The 13403-nt window shown below is 38.0% G+C and overlaps 1 protein-coding gene across 1 annotated transcript; it reads left to right on the top strand.

The window, feature by feature from the left end:
• Window positions 1-32: 32 nt before the first annotated feature.
• On the top strand, window positions 33-7677 carry LOC112557765 (protein SCO1 homolog, mitochondrial-like). The gene is made up of 7 exons (XM_025227792.1): window positions 33-2442; window positions 2754-2906; window positions 4405-4495; window positions 4784-4981; window positions 5430-5522; window positions 6339-6454; window positions 6922-7677. The coding sequence occupies exons 1-7, from the start codon at window positions 2275-2277 to the stop codon at window positions 7051-7053; spliced, it is 951 nt and encodes a 316-aa protein (XP_025083577.1). The 5' UTR covers window positions 33-2274; the 3' UTR covers window positions 7054-7677.
• The last annotated feature ends 5726 nt before the right edge of the window (window positions 7678-13403 follow it).

The following is a 13403-nucleotide window of genomic DNA, read 5'->3' on the forward strand; positions in this document are numbered from 1 at the left end:
CACAGAAAAGTTTCTTTCACAACATCAAAATCAAATGGACAAAAAGTCGTCGCAAGTCTTTTCCTTTTTTTTATTTGCTGTGTAGGTCTTGTTTCTCAGCGAGGGGTGGAGGGGTATGTTTTCCTTTCGAGGTGCGGAGGGCGATTTCCCCCTCTCACACTGTTGTTTACATGATGCTACCCCTTTGCCCCTTGGTGTGGTGAGTGACCATATTATTTTGCCATCGAGTTTCTGGGCAATCTCATTTCCTATCTGATGGGAATCTATGTGCATTTCCTGAAGCAAGAGAATATCTACGTTGTGTTTCTGTGTGTGTTGGTGAAGTGCGTTGACTTTGTGGTCGTGTTGAAGTCCTCTGCAGTTGATGGTTCATATGCACATGGTCGCCATTTGTGTTATGAGGTGAAGTGTAATGATGGTGTACAGTGTGGCGAGGTTTATTATGCTCTAGCGCTGCGCATTTTGTGTTGTGTGGAAGGTACTTTGTGCAGGGTTGGAGGTTGTAGCACCAGTCTTCGAAAGGCAAGGGTCGTTGTTGGCATCTAGACCACATAGAGTTATTGTCCAAAGAGGGGAAAACAGAACACAAAGGTGCGGTGGCGATATCCAAAAGGAGGAAAAACACAGAAACACACAGATGCTGTGGTCTTCCTCTGAAATCTTTTTTCACTGTTGTCGCGCTGAATGAGGGGCACTTTTGACACAGGTAGCACATGTTACTTCCACATAGTATCATCATCGTCGGTCATTGTGGCGTCATCATCCAGGCGGTGGTGCGTCTCTTTGCTGCGTTTCCTGGGTGCTGTCTGTCATCACATTGTCGATGTGAGTGAGTCCTTTAAGCCACAGATCCCCTCGGGGGCCGCGTTGATTGCTCTTCTTGGGGGCGTGTAGTGAGGCCATCCTGGCAAGTTGTCGTGGTAAGGGTGAGTGGGGGCTGACCTGCGTGGCTGGCTGGGGCGGAGGTCAGGCGTAATTTCTTCTGGTCGGTCTGTCGGGTCTTTTGTCCTCGGGGCAGGCTGTCTTGACTGCCGAGGACCGTTAGTGTGGGCGTAGTGCTTGGCCCTCTGTCATCTCGCCTGGGGGTGTCTGCTGTAAACGGTGTGTTCGGTTGCTGGTTTGTTTTGTCTTCTGACGTTGGGTGTAACGCCTGGTGTGTCCCGGGCTCCCGGCCGTCCGCATATGAGACAGGTTGAGGCTCTGCCTTTAACTGTCACTAGCAGTTTATCATTCTGTCCTGGCACTTTAATTAGAGTGGGGATTTCCCTCTTCATCTCCAGCTTCATGTACCTTGTTCCCTTGTCGCTTTCGTCTTCTTCTTTCTCGATTTGTATTTCTTTGATTCTTCCTAACGGTTCAAAGCACCAAAAGAATAATTTGTTCTGCATCCACAAACGTTGGGACTCAGTGGATCCTAATTTCTACAACTGCACATTCTGCGTGCTCCACGTGTGCCGTGACACCTTGTGGAAGTGTCATTGGGCTGGCTTCGAGCACTGTCGGGACGAACTCCGGTCTCGAAAAAATAGCATTGACTAAATGAGGCTTACATATCGCCCTTCCACGTGCCCACTATCTCGGCTTTTGGGACGCCGGATGCAATCAGCACGACAACGATGGCCTCTCTTCTGGTGAGGAGGGCGTGACGGCCTGAAAGATGCAGTTGGATCGTTGATCTTTTCTTCGCAAAGTTATTGAGTTCAGGCAGACGTCATGCTATGCCTGTGTGCAGAAGTGATAGGCACTCTATTGTTTTATGCTGGAGCTTTTTTCCATGGTGAAACTGCATTGCAAATATTGCTGTAGGAAGTGATTGGTTTAAAACATTTAAAATTGTAATAACGTTCTGATCTTTTGAATAAAACACTCTTGACGTTTTCTCAGTAAAGTTTCAAGTGATAAATAATAGTTAATTCTATATATTTTATGCACAATTAACTTTCGCAACTGTATTTGCAGCACACATGATAGTATCTTCTAAGGGACTGTACTCTGTCCACTCGTCTCCCTCCACTCTTCTTGAGATTTAACTTTCATTAGCCCTTCAGAGTGAATTTTCTTTAATTTTTCGTGATATTTCTGATAACGATGCACAGCACTAAAAAGGAACGCAAACTCGAAATGGTATTACTTAGACTATAATAGTTAAAATTAATATACTTAATCAAAAGGGACTGTACTCTAGTTGTAGTGCGGTTTGGTATCTTTCACTAAGACGTGATCGTCAGCGTGTGCACAGCAAAACAGTTCTTAATTTCTTTTCATTCAGAAAAAATGGATCTACCTATAGTAAGATCTCTTTGTGCCAAATGTTTTCAAGCAGTTAATGTCATTGTTGTTGGCAGAAGAACGCTATCCGTTGTTCCCTCATTATCGTATTCTTCTTCTCAAAGCAGACGAAATGTCTCCACATTCCCAGGAATAGGTCAGAGAACAAGAAGGGTACGTATGTGTTCATGCTCATGTTCCACAGAGATTCATTAAATGACAAGACTACACATATAACTATATTTCCTTTCCTTTTATCTTTATTCTTTCACAAATAATGACAAAACATTGAGGAAGTAATTGTTGTCTAATGTGCATTGACTGATTCGTCAAGTTATGTAAAAATCTGTGCATGTGTCCCAACTAATTCTTCTTTTCTGAGTTGTGTACGGAGAACGTTCCTGACCTACGTGCAGAAATTTACTATTATAATCAAGATAATGAAATTATAATATTTGCTAATAAGAAATACTGCTTTGTTACAGACGAATTTTTATACAGTCACCTGTCAGCTATCAGTACTAAAGTCAAGAGTTTTACAACCATCACGTTTTCAGCAGCCTTGCTTTCGTAGCTATGTATCAGAGGCAGAAAATGTTTCACCTAATAAATCTCAGCGACCAGGAAGCCGCAAAGGGGTAAGATAATCTTTAAAAATAGTAAAACCCCCTAACTTCAATGATGAAATACACTTAAACTAGCATTTTGTGGCTGAAAAGTGCAACATATTTTGGATCTATCTGAACGCTCTAACAAATCCTGAAATTTTGTATTAGAGGTTAGTATCCATTTTAGTTCACAAACCTTAATAATCAAACAAAGTTCCTCCAGTGGTACTCGCAGAATTTCTGGCAGCATGAAATCTGCCATTTTCTGATATTTCTCAGCTGCACATTCAAAACAGAACCCCTTCTGAATTCTACCAGCCCGACCTCGTTGCTGCTTTGCATTTGCCTTGCTGATGAAAACCTCCATCAGGGACTTCATCTGTGTGGTCTCTTTGTATCTGTAAAATAAAGACAGAAGTAAGATAAAACAGTGCAAATGAAACAGATATATTTTAGGTGGAGATGATGTGGCTTAATTTCATGATGGAAGTAAAGTTTACTCCTATTTGTATGTAACTGGTTTCCATTGAAACAGCTCTGAACACCTATCTTTTTGTATCTCCTTTTTTTTAAGTTAAAGGTTATAAAAAATACATTCAATTTACCTAACGTTCACCTTTGTTTAAAAGGTTCCTTGACAAAAACTTTTCAGACTAATGAAAGATACTGAGAAGATGAAGATAACAGTGTGGGTAATGTGTACATGAAGGATGACTATGTTCTTCTTTCAAAGAACTGCTGAGGTCAGATTAATGATGATCTACTTGCACAAACATGAAGCACAATCATAGTACCTGTTTTCCTTGGCTTTTCCAGAATCCACCACAAAATGTCTGGGATTGTTATTCCTGTTTCTTCAATGTTGGTAGCAATAACAATCTTCCTGACTCCCCTTGGAGGGACAGCCACTATTATAGATGGTGAATGGGCACTGTGTTACAGATGTGAATTGTTGCCCATTTGTAAAGGTACAAACATTGTACCCAAAGATGAACTTTATTTCAGTCACAAGGGGAATAAACTGACGATGTTAAATATTATCATCCCTAATGAGTAAAGAAAGAAATAGAGATATAAAGACAGATAGACGAAAGCAATAAAAATAAAGTTATAAAATTCAGTTATGTTTGTGTCATTTCCGCTGTTCATCTTTTTCTCCCTTATTTTTGTCTCTATTTTATGGAGAATACATTCAATTGTCGGTCCTAACCCTGACAGTATGTTCAGTTGGAAACCGTTTCACTTCAGCTTTCAAAGCACCAACAACAAGTACTCCACTGAGAAAGACGTTTTATTACTAGAGTTATTGCCTATGATCTCCACCCTGCCTCAGGGCCAGGGTAGCAATTAGGGAAAACTTACCGCTTGTAAAAATCAGCACTGTGTGCTCCTATCTTCCCTCGCACAGGCGAAACCATTTAAAAAAACGCCCACAAGAAGTTCTGCCTTTAAGAAGTTAAACAATAATATGTAAGACATACCTTTTTTCAGTCTTTATATATTAATCAGTTATCTTATTTGTTTTCAGCCCATATCATGGAAAAGCCTCATCGCTATTGCAGGCTTGGGTGGTCTTTTTATGCTTGGGTTTCAATATGTCAAACGAGAAAAGGAGCTAGGTATGATAGAATAAGATTTGCTGAGAAGTACTTCTGTTTCAAGTTATGACTTTTAAGTAAAATTCATGAAATAAATTTAAAAATTTTTATTTTAGAATATTTTAACTTAAAATTTTTTGTTCAAGTTTATATATAGGAGTTTTTAATGATTGGTATTTGTTAATATTTTTCTTGATACAGATTGTTAATATTCTCAAAATGTAATAGAAAAAGAAATTTAAAGCATAAGAAGTGAGAATCTGCAATTTTTTTACTGCCCTTAATTTGTGTTTTAAATATTTGATTTAGCCATAGCCAGGGAGCGCAGTAAGTCACTTGGCAAGGCAAAACTGGGTGGAGATTGGGAGCTGGTAGACAAAAATGGCAAACCAGTGACCAACAAAGATTTTTTTGGCAAGTGGGTTTTACTGTATTTTGGATTCACCCACTGTCCTGACATCTGTCCAGATGAGCTGGAAAAGATGGTTGATGTTGTCAACACAGTAGGTATGTGATAGATACCTTTGGCACTAAAAATTTTTCTTCTTATAAAATGTTAGTTCATGTTTATTTGTTAAGTATTTAAGTTCTGAGCATTTTTTTATATTATTTTTGCAGAAGTTAGCTTGTGAAAAGATTTTCTGCATTTTTTTAATTCTCTGCTTAATCATTTTTCATGATGATTTGAGAAATTCCTGTTAAGTGATTGAATTTTTCAGAAACTATTTAATTATACTAGTCAAAAATGTAACCACTACAAGATGGTTTATATAAAACTATATGTATGGTTTTACCTGTTGATTACACAATTTCTAACCCTAAACCCGTTCATATTGTAAAATGGCTTTTTATTTCATTTCCATAACAATTTCTTAATGCAAGAATAATTTTTTTTTTATTTTATAACTTTGAGAGACATGCTTCCAGTCACCAAGTTTAATTTTATTTATTGCAGATGACTTGCCCAGTGTCCCAAACTTGACTCCCGTGTTTATCACTGTTGATCCAGATAGAGACACCCCTGCTTCTATTGGAGAATATGTGAAAGGTACAACTAAGAACTTTCTGTTAAACATAAGCTGCACAGCTATATTTTCGTGTTGAATTATTTTGTGATTTATATTTAGTGACAGCATGCAGTAAATATTGCACAATTTTTAATGACTGATTTGTAAAGAAGCAAAATAAAAAATTTACATGTTTTTTGTTGTTTTTTTTTTTTTTTTTTTTTTTTTTTTTTAACATTGAACAATAAAGACTATAAGATTCTTTGAGATACTTTAAAGAGCATTTTTTATTATAAAAATCTAATGCAGTTCTTAGTTTAACATGAAACTAAGGAGCCAAGAGCCAAGGTTTAAAGTTTTTTTCTAATTAAAGTTGTTCTGTAGTTCTCTCCCTTGATTTAAGTTGCTTGTTGATCCTGGCTGATCTGCATTTTTATTTTCCATTTTTTTCTTGGGTTGTTACTAGTTTATATTTGGTAGGAGATGTTTTCGGGGGAATACAGGGGGATATTAAAACTTTCTGCTTTTTTGTAAGGGAAGGGTTTTTTATGTCTTATCCCTTATGTGTGTTTTTTTTAAAAATCTGGCTAAATGTGGCATTTTATGCATTCTGGAAGTGACACTAGCTAGACAGCTTACCTGCTTTTGGGTGATGATGAATTTTAGTTTTATAGCACATCATGCAGTTCTTTTGAGTGGTATCCAAAAAGAAACAATATGTAACATTTAAGCTATCTTTAGCTAAATGGACGAAATGTTTAGAAATAGATATTATCTCTTTGTAATATTCTGTTATAGATATCTCATAGTTATATCTTATAGTTAAAGCAGTTCTGTGCTGGTTTTTGTTGTCACAGAGTTCTCCCCTAAGATAATAGGGTTGTCTGGCACTACAGAGCAGATAAACAAAGCAACTCGTGCCTACCGAGTTTACTACAGCATGGGCCCCAAGGATGAGGATAATGATTATATTGTAAGTATTAATTGGAAAATTAATTTTTGCCTAATGTAAAACTATTGTGAGGGTAAAGTGATTAAAAAATATGATTCATGCTTACATAAGTAAAATGTATTAATCTTTTTAAGATTTTCTCTATATTTTGATACTTAAGCATGTAAATTTACTTTAACATAGAATCAGAGTCAGCTGGCTGGACTGTTCTTATATATCTGCTTTTGATTGTAAGCAGCATGACTTACAGTCCTGCTCATTTCATGCTCTCAGCTGGTTTAATTCATTTAGTCATAGTTTTTATTTTTATTATATAAGCAGAGAACTCTTTTCAGAAATTATAATTTGACAAGAGTTTCACATAATTATTTAATCATTTTTTGTTTGTTGTCTGGTTTTTATAGCTAAAAACTTAAGGACCATTATTTGGAAACAAAATCAGGTTTGGATCAGTGTAATATCTGAAATATACTTTTTGTCTTATGCAGGTTGACCACACAATAATAATGTACCTCATCAACCCAGATGGAGAATTTGTGGATTACTATGGCCAAAATAAGAATCCTGGCCAAATCTCAAGTAGTATAGCCCTCCATATGAAAAAGTATGCAGCCATGTAATAAAGCACTATTCCAAGTTAGTTTCAGTTGTGTCCAACCTAAAACAGATTTTTTTTTTGTTGACTATTTCTGTCTGTTTTGACTATTACAGCTGTTCATAGAACAAACATTCATCATTTTGTCCTACAGTTAGCTGTACATCTTTTAAGATTTTTTTTTTTGTGTATATTGTTTTATCCGTATATGATTATCAGCCATAAGGCTTGTTCATCTTTTGATAAATTATGTAGAATGGTTTTTTTTTTCTCTTTTTTTTGAATACAGTAAGATTAGACATCAAATAAGAGTCTACATATATCTTAACTTTATGAAATTCACATTTTACCTGTTGTTTAATAAAACATTTGAAGCTTTATTTTCTGTACATTAACCAGGGAACTACATACATTGATAATCATTTATTGACACTTCATATATTATTATCCTAAAAAGTAATATCAAGACCTTTTACGGAATAAGTTACTTATTCTTGTTATTTTTTACTGTAATTGAAGTATATAATTTTCATCATGTTACAAAAAAAGAGGGGGATCATGTGGGTATGTTGTATATGCTGTTTGGTAGTTAATTAATTTAGAAAATATTGCAATCATGATTGAATAAAAATAGCTTTCTACCTTACAAGATTTTTGTGTGCATGTGTATATATATATGTCATGTTAGCAGCATACTAAGTGTTTGCATACATTCAGTGGTATGGTCAACAAAAACAGATATAAAATACATTCACTGTACAAGCTCCAAAACTTGGCTTCTAAAAACGCAGAATCTAAATGTTGATTTTATGTCCACATTCACATAACACAGTTGTACAGGTTCCCTTTACTGAGAAAAGTAAGAGCTGTTCATTGTAGGACATTTTTTTTTAACAAAGACCCATTTTTATTTCTTCCCAAGCAGAGAACATAAAAGAGTGAACCATGATGCAAAACATGTACAACAACAGTACTTTGCTTCACTGTAAACATAATATTACATTATAAACAATGCAAGTAAATTCAGCACCAAAAATGTTGTTGAGAGACCAGTCTTGACTAGGGTACTGAGGTCAATAAAAGAGCTAAGGTTTGTACTATTTTCTTGGAACAGAGCTGTTGTGCTAATAAAATTTTGAGTTTAGGTGTCCTACAATATATATGATGAATAGTTTTTGTGCCAGCATATCTGCTTCTTTCAAACTGTTATCTTGTCAGTGTAACACAATTTCTAATCTACTTGAAAGAAGGAAAGCTAGCTTTCCCCATGGTCTTTGAAGTTACAGTGCTCAAGTACTTTATCTTGTCAAGATAAATAAGCTTAGTCTTCTGGGCCTGATAGGCAGATATATATATATGCACCATCATTTGCACTTTATATACAGTACACATTCCCACGTCCAACTTAAAATGTGTAGCAAGTGTTGCACTTACCTGTACAAAGTTTACAATCATGGTGTAAGCATATGCTGTAAACACGAAGATAGCAAGCAAATGCACATCTGTCACATAAAAGATGCAGACATCATTTGTTTATGTGGTCAAACATTGATCAAACAGTAAAGATTTGCTTTATGTTTGACATGGGAACATGAAAATATACAGCCAGCAGAGGAAAAAAATGTAATCTGCTTTTTTTCTGTCTCTCAGCTATACATATTATGTCTGTGAAGTTGTGCATACACTCTTAACTTTCTATACATTTTATAGCTTGCAAATTAAAAAAAATATTTTAAATTTATGAAGATCATTTTACAATGGAGTTTTCGAATGTTATACTACATTGTCTTGCTATGAGGAAATATTGGATCAGGAAATGATGCTTGGTTTTATTTCTTAATATGTAGGCACAGTTATAGACAAGGGCACACACATATACACACATCTATTTAGTCATATTTCATACTATATGCATGTACATACATACTCAAATATAAAGATGAGCACCTTAACACACCACTTCTCTGATCCTTCGCCCTTACTATCAGTTACCAGATCCACACACACACATATATATAGCATGCAAAAACCCACTAATCTGCGCATAGTAATTGTATGATACAGGTAAATGTTATATGTCTAAACCTGGTTTATAACAGGGCATAACTTGTTGATGTTGGCATCCTAGATTTACGGCAGAACGAAGCGTTATGCAATCGCAAAAGCTTGAGGTTATTTTTGTTAAGGCGTGGCTGTGACCTGTGGTGTCAGGTGAGTGAACTGATAAGCATGTACGGGCCTCACCCACTGGCATCATAAATTATCTGCTTCTTCGAAAAGAGCTAACTGCAGGGGGAACATAAAAAAAACTTCCTTTTTATGAATACAGTGTAATATGTCTTCCTTGCTCATTTATCCTTTGTGTATTCTTTTTTCCACTACCCACACAAACATACAAGGACATGAACACAGGTATTTTTTTTAAAAAAGTATCCATTTATACAAAGGGTAGGATACATAAATTTAACAATGTCTTCCGTATATGAAGTGATCTGATCCGTGATCTGACAAATGTGTTCTGAAAACTTGCATATGGTCAGCAAAAAAATGGTGACTGCGACTCACCCGTATGTAGCTCATATGCATGGTTCGGTTCTCAGGCAAGACTTAAATTCATTACTGTTGAGGCCTCATCTCGTGATTGGTGATGCGTCAATACATACAAGTAGGACTGGTCGACAAAGTAACATGTCCCGCCCGAACTCAATAAAAAAAAACACGTTACTCGTTAAAGGAAAACAAAAGAAAACACCAGAGGTCTCGTGTCTACATTACAGCCTGGCCGACAATAAAGATAAAAATTGTCAGTATAGCGTTTTTAGCAATTATTTTAAACTTTATCTCTATGTGATTCGTTTAAGACAGTAACATTATGGGGTTTTAACGCTCACAGATTGCGTGAACATGAAAAAATCATTTTGTCAGAGAACTAGACATGCATAAAGAACGACAGTAGGACTTGACTGCACTTTGTTGTAAACATCGTCAGACGTGCCCGGGTTGTTTAGAAGCTCGGCGGTGGAGCAGATTCAAAACTCGATCGTTTGAGCCTTCGCCTGTAGCAATTGACGTTTTACCGATTTCCATTTAACCTGATCTTTTATGAAAGACGAAAGTCGCAAGGAAAGGGTTGCTTCCCCGACAAAACATTCCGAACCCTAGAAACTATGAGCAGCTTACAGCTGACTACGCCCACTGCGACCAGCACAGACTACTAAAACATTTAGCTCTTATAATCATAATTATTTTCATTAACGCCAGCACATGCTGCAAAATTGTTGCTGTTGCCGGCGATGGTCTGCTGCAAACAAAATCTGTCCGCACTTGAATTTAAATTTACGACTTAGTGAACTCCTGTTGTGCGAAAATCAAGGCCCGGCCGGCGCTCACCTTTGAGGTTTTTGTAGCCAAAGATTGTCTTGGCATGATACATAAAACACTTGTTCAGAAGCTGCTGCTATTGTCTCTCTCTCCCTCTTCCTCCCTATCTCTTGTATACATGTGCGCGTACAAAGACATGCGCTGTAGACTAACAGTGACAAGATGCATTTGTGGAAGAGAGGGGAAATACTTAAAGACAAGGTGTACGGACCTTTACAAAAGTAATGCAGATATTTGGTACTGGCACTGACGATGTCGAATGAAAACGCGCAAATCATCCCCAGGTGTATCTTTACCAGCTTACGGCTAGACCCACACTGGGAATCTTGGGAATGGGTAGAGAAAGTCGCCGGGTGTTAGGGTGGGCACGATTTTTCTTCCCGAATATTTCCCAAGGAGCAGGCTGTTCTCCATTTGCCGGGTGCCGCAGTTGTCTCTCTCTTTCCCACGACCAGGCAGATGAGGGCGAGGGTGAGGGGGCAAGGGTGGCAAGGTAAGGAAAGGTCTCCGAACGTTTTACCTTTCCTATCGCAAACCTGTGCGCCTGGGGGCGCTTGCTAGTCACCTGTTCTGCCTCCGGAAGGCTTAGGGAGCTAGCGAGAGTTCGCTGGATGTTTGGTAAAAGGCTGCAAGTAGGCGGGGATCGCTGGCATCGTTGCAGAAGTCTATAACTGACCTGCAACTGAAAGATTGCAAGTTATAGGTAACATGATCTTCTCGTTAAATCACAATTGCCAGCTAAGACGAGTAGTAGAGAGGATTTGCACTGCAGGTTTGTAATGTCAGGGTCATCTTACTCTAGATCAGGGCGTGAGCACGCGCTCAGGTGTCTAAGAGTGTCTGTCAGTTCATTTGTCTCCGAACGTTTGCTGTGTGCACGCGCTCGCGTGTCTGTGTGTGAGTGTTTTTAATATAGTTTGTGTATATATATATATGTGTGTTTGTCCATGCGTGCGTGTGTGGACATGCATGATGTCTGTCTGCATGTTTAATCGTTCTTGCATCTTATCTAGAACTAGGCGCTCAACCAGCTCAGTCTGTCTCATCCCTCTTTGCACAGACGCATCTCCTAACCCGATCATTCTCTGACCATGTGATCGATCTATTACTTCCGTTTATTCAGACCTTCGCTAAATAACGTCAATCAAAGTCACGTGACAGGTCCCACTAGTTTCCCTCTGTCTCAAAGCCTTTCCTTTGTCACATGATTTTCTTGCGGTCATTCACAGTTGGCAACAGGAAGAAATGAAGTGAGGCATCAGTTTATGAGCTCAGACACCAATAAGTTACAGCTGTCAGCTCGACTTCTGGTTGCCACTTTTTTCCACCTCTTTATTTCCCTAATGTCGGCATAATAAAAGCATCTGATATCTTCACCGGCAAACCCAGCGTTTATACGATTGCATCTCTGCCGACGCGAACAGACATCCACGCACACCGTGTGCACCTTCACAGAAAACATTCTCCGCCAGTCTCAGAATCTCAGAACACGTGCAGCACGAAATGCCTGAAAGCTGGGCGTCACTTTGACAACTCCTTTCATCACAGGAACTTTGAAGGGGAAGCGAGACAAACTTGGATTTCTTTGGCGTCCAACCGGGTGCTGTACGTAGAACGGGTGGGTTTTTGTGCACAAAGAAAACAAATGTAATCAGGGTTCAAGGGGTTGTACGAAATCACTAAAAATGTAGCCAGGGGTCAGGAGATGCAAAAAACACAAAGATATCTAGTTTAAAAAAAACTATTGCAGTACCAAAAACATAATCTGAAGTGACACAGCACCAAACACAATGAAAAGCTTGGTGCGAGTGCACACACACACACTTGACTGTTTATATCTTTTAGCCTTTGTCGTCCAGCCATAAGTCAATACATCTGCAATTTATTTAATGGCACTAGTTCTCGCTTGTGTGGATGTACATCCAGTTCATTCAATCCTCATAGGAATGGTTAATATTGTCGCGGTCTCCATTCTGGCGATCGTCTCATCTCTTAAGCTCTAAAAATATCCTTGCTGAATATGATTCCAGCCAGCTCGACCCTGTCCTTAGCTAGGCTTTTGGTGCCTTTGTTTTCTTGTAGTTTCCCCATTTCACAAACCAGGAACAAGAACCTACTACCAACTCATGCGTGAACAAAATGTTTCAATAGAAGAATGAGTCTGATAACACTTCTTCAAATTTTTATGCCCTGCGCTCGAATGGACTACATGAGAGCCCATTGGCGTAAGAAGATCGACATGCCTAATTATCACTTCGACTGTGCAGATATATTGTTACATACAGTTTATTTAGATGTTGGTATGTCGACTTATCTAACCTCTTTCTGAATGGGTAATATTACGATAGAGGATTGGAGGGATGAACTCTATATTCTGCCAATCAATCGGAGTGTAAATAACCATTAAAGAACTGTGTATAAGTATTACTAAGAGTGGCTAACAACTGAAGACTGTAAAGAAGACAGTGGGTAATGTTTGTTTTTATTTTACCTGCTCTCAGATAAAGATAAGACCAATAAACCTCTCCATTTCTGGAAAGGATAAAGTTTGAACTTTGCAATAAAAGTAATAACAATTGCCTTTCCCGTGTTATCCCCGGCAAAGCCATGATCGTAGCTCATCGTGCTGTACGGGTTACAAATATATTCTCACCGACCTTGACTCCAACCAGGTCAAATTTTTTCCTATACGCCAGTAATTTATATATATATATTTTGAGACTAAAAGAAGAGCTTCCATTCGTAATATTATTTTGTTTCACTTAAAAAAATTTTTTGCAGGAGTAACGAATTATGCTGGTAAGTCATCGCGCATGCGCACTTATCGTTAATGGTTTCAACGCATACGACACTTTGCTCCACTGAAACACGAGTATCAAAGATCGGACAGACGCTTCACAGGATCGACTTCTTCGACAGGTGCTACATGATTGTAACACTGCAGAACCGTGTCAGCTGCAGTTTCTCCTGGTCTCCTCCCGTCAGTAAAATGGA

This window comes from Pomacea canaliculata, linkage group LG2 (genome assembly GCF_003073045.1).
Source record: "Pomacea canaliculata isolate SZHN2017 linkage group LG2, ASM307304v1, whole genome shotgun sequence".
Classification (NCBI taxonomy): Eukaryota; Metazoa; Mollusca; class Gastropoda; order Architaenioglossa; family Ampullariidae; genus Pomacea; species Pomacea canaliculata.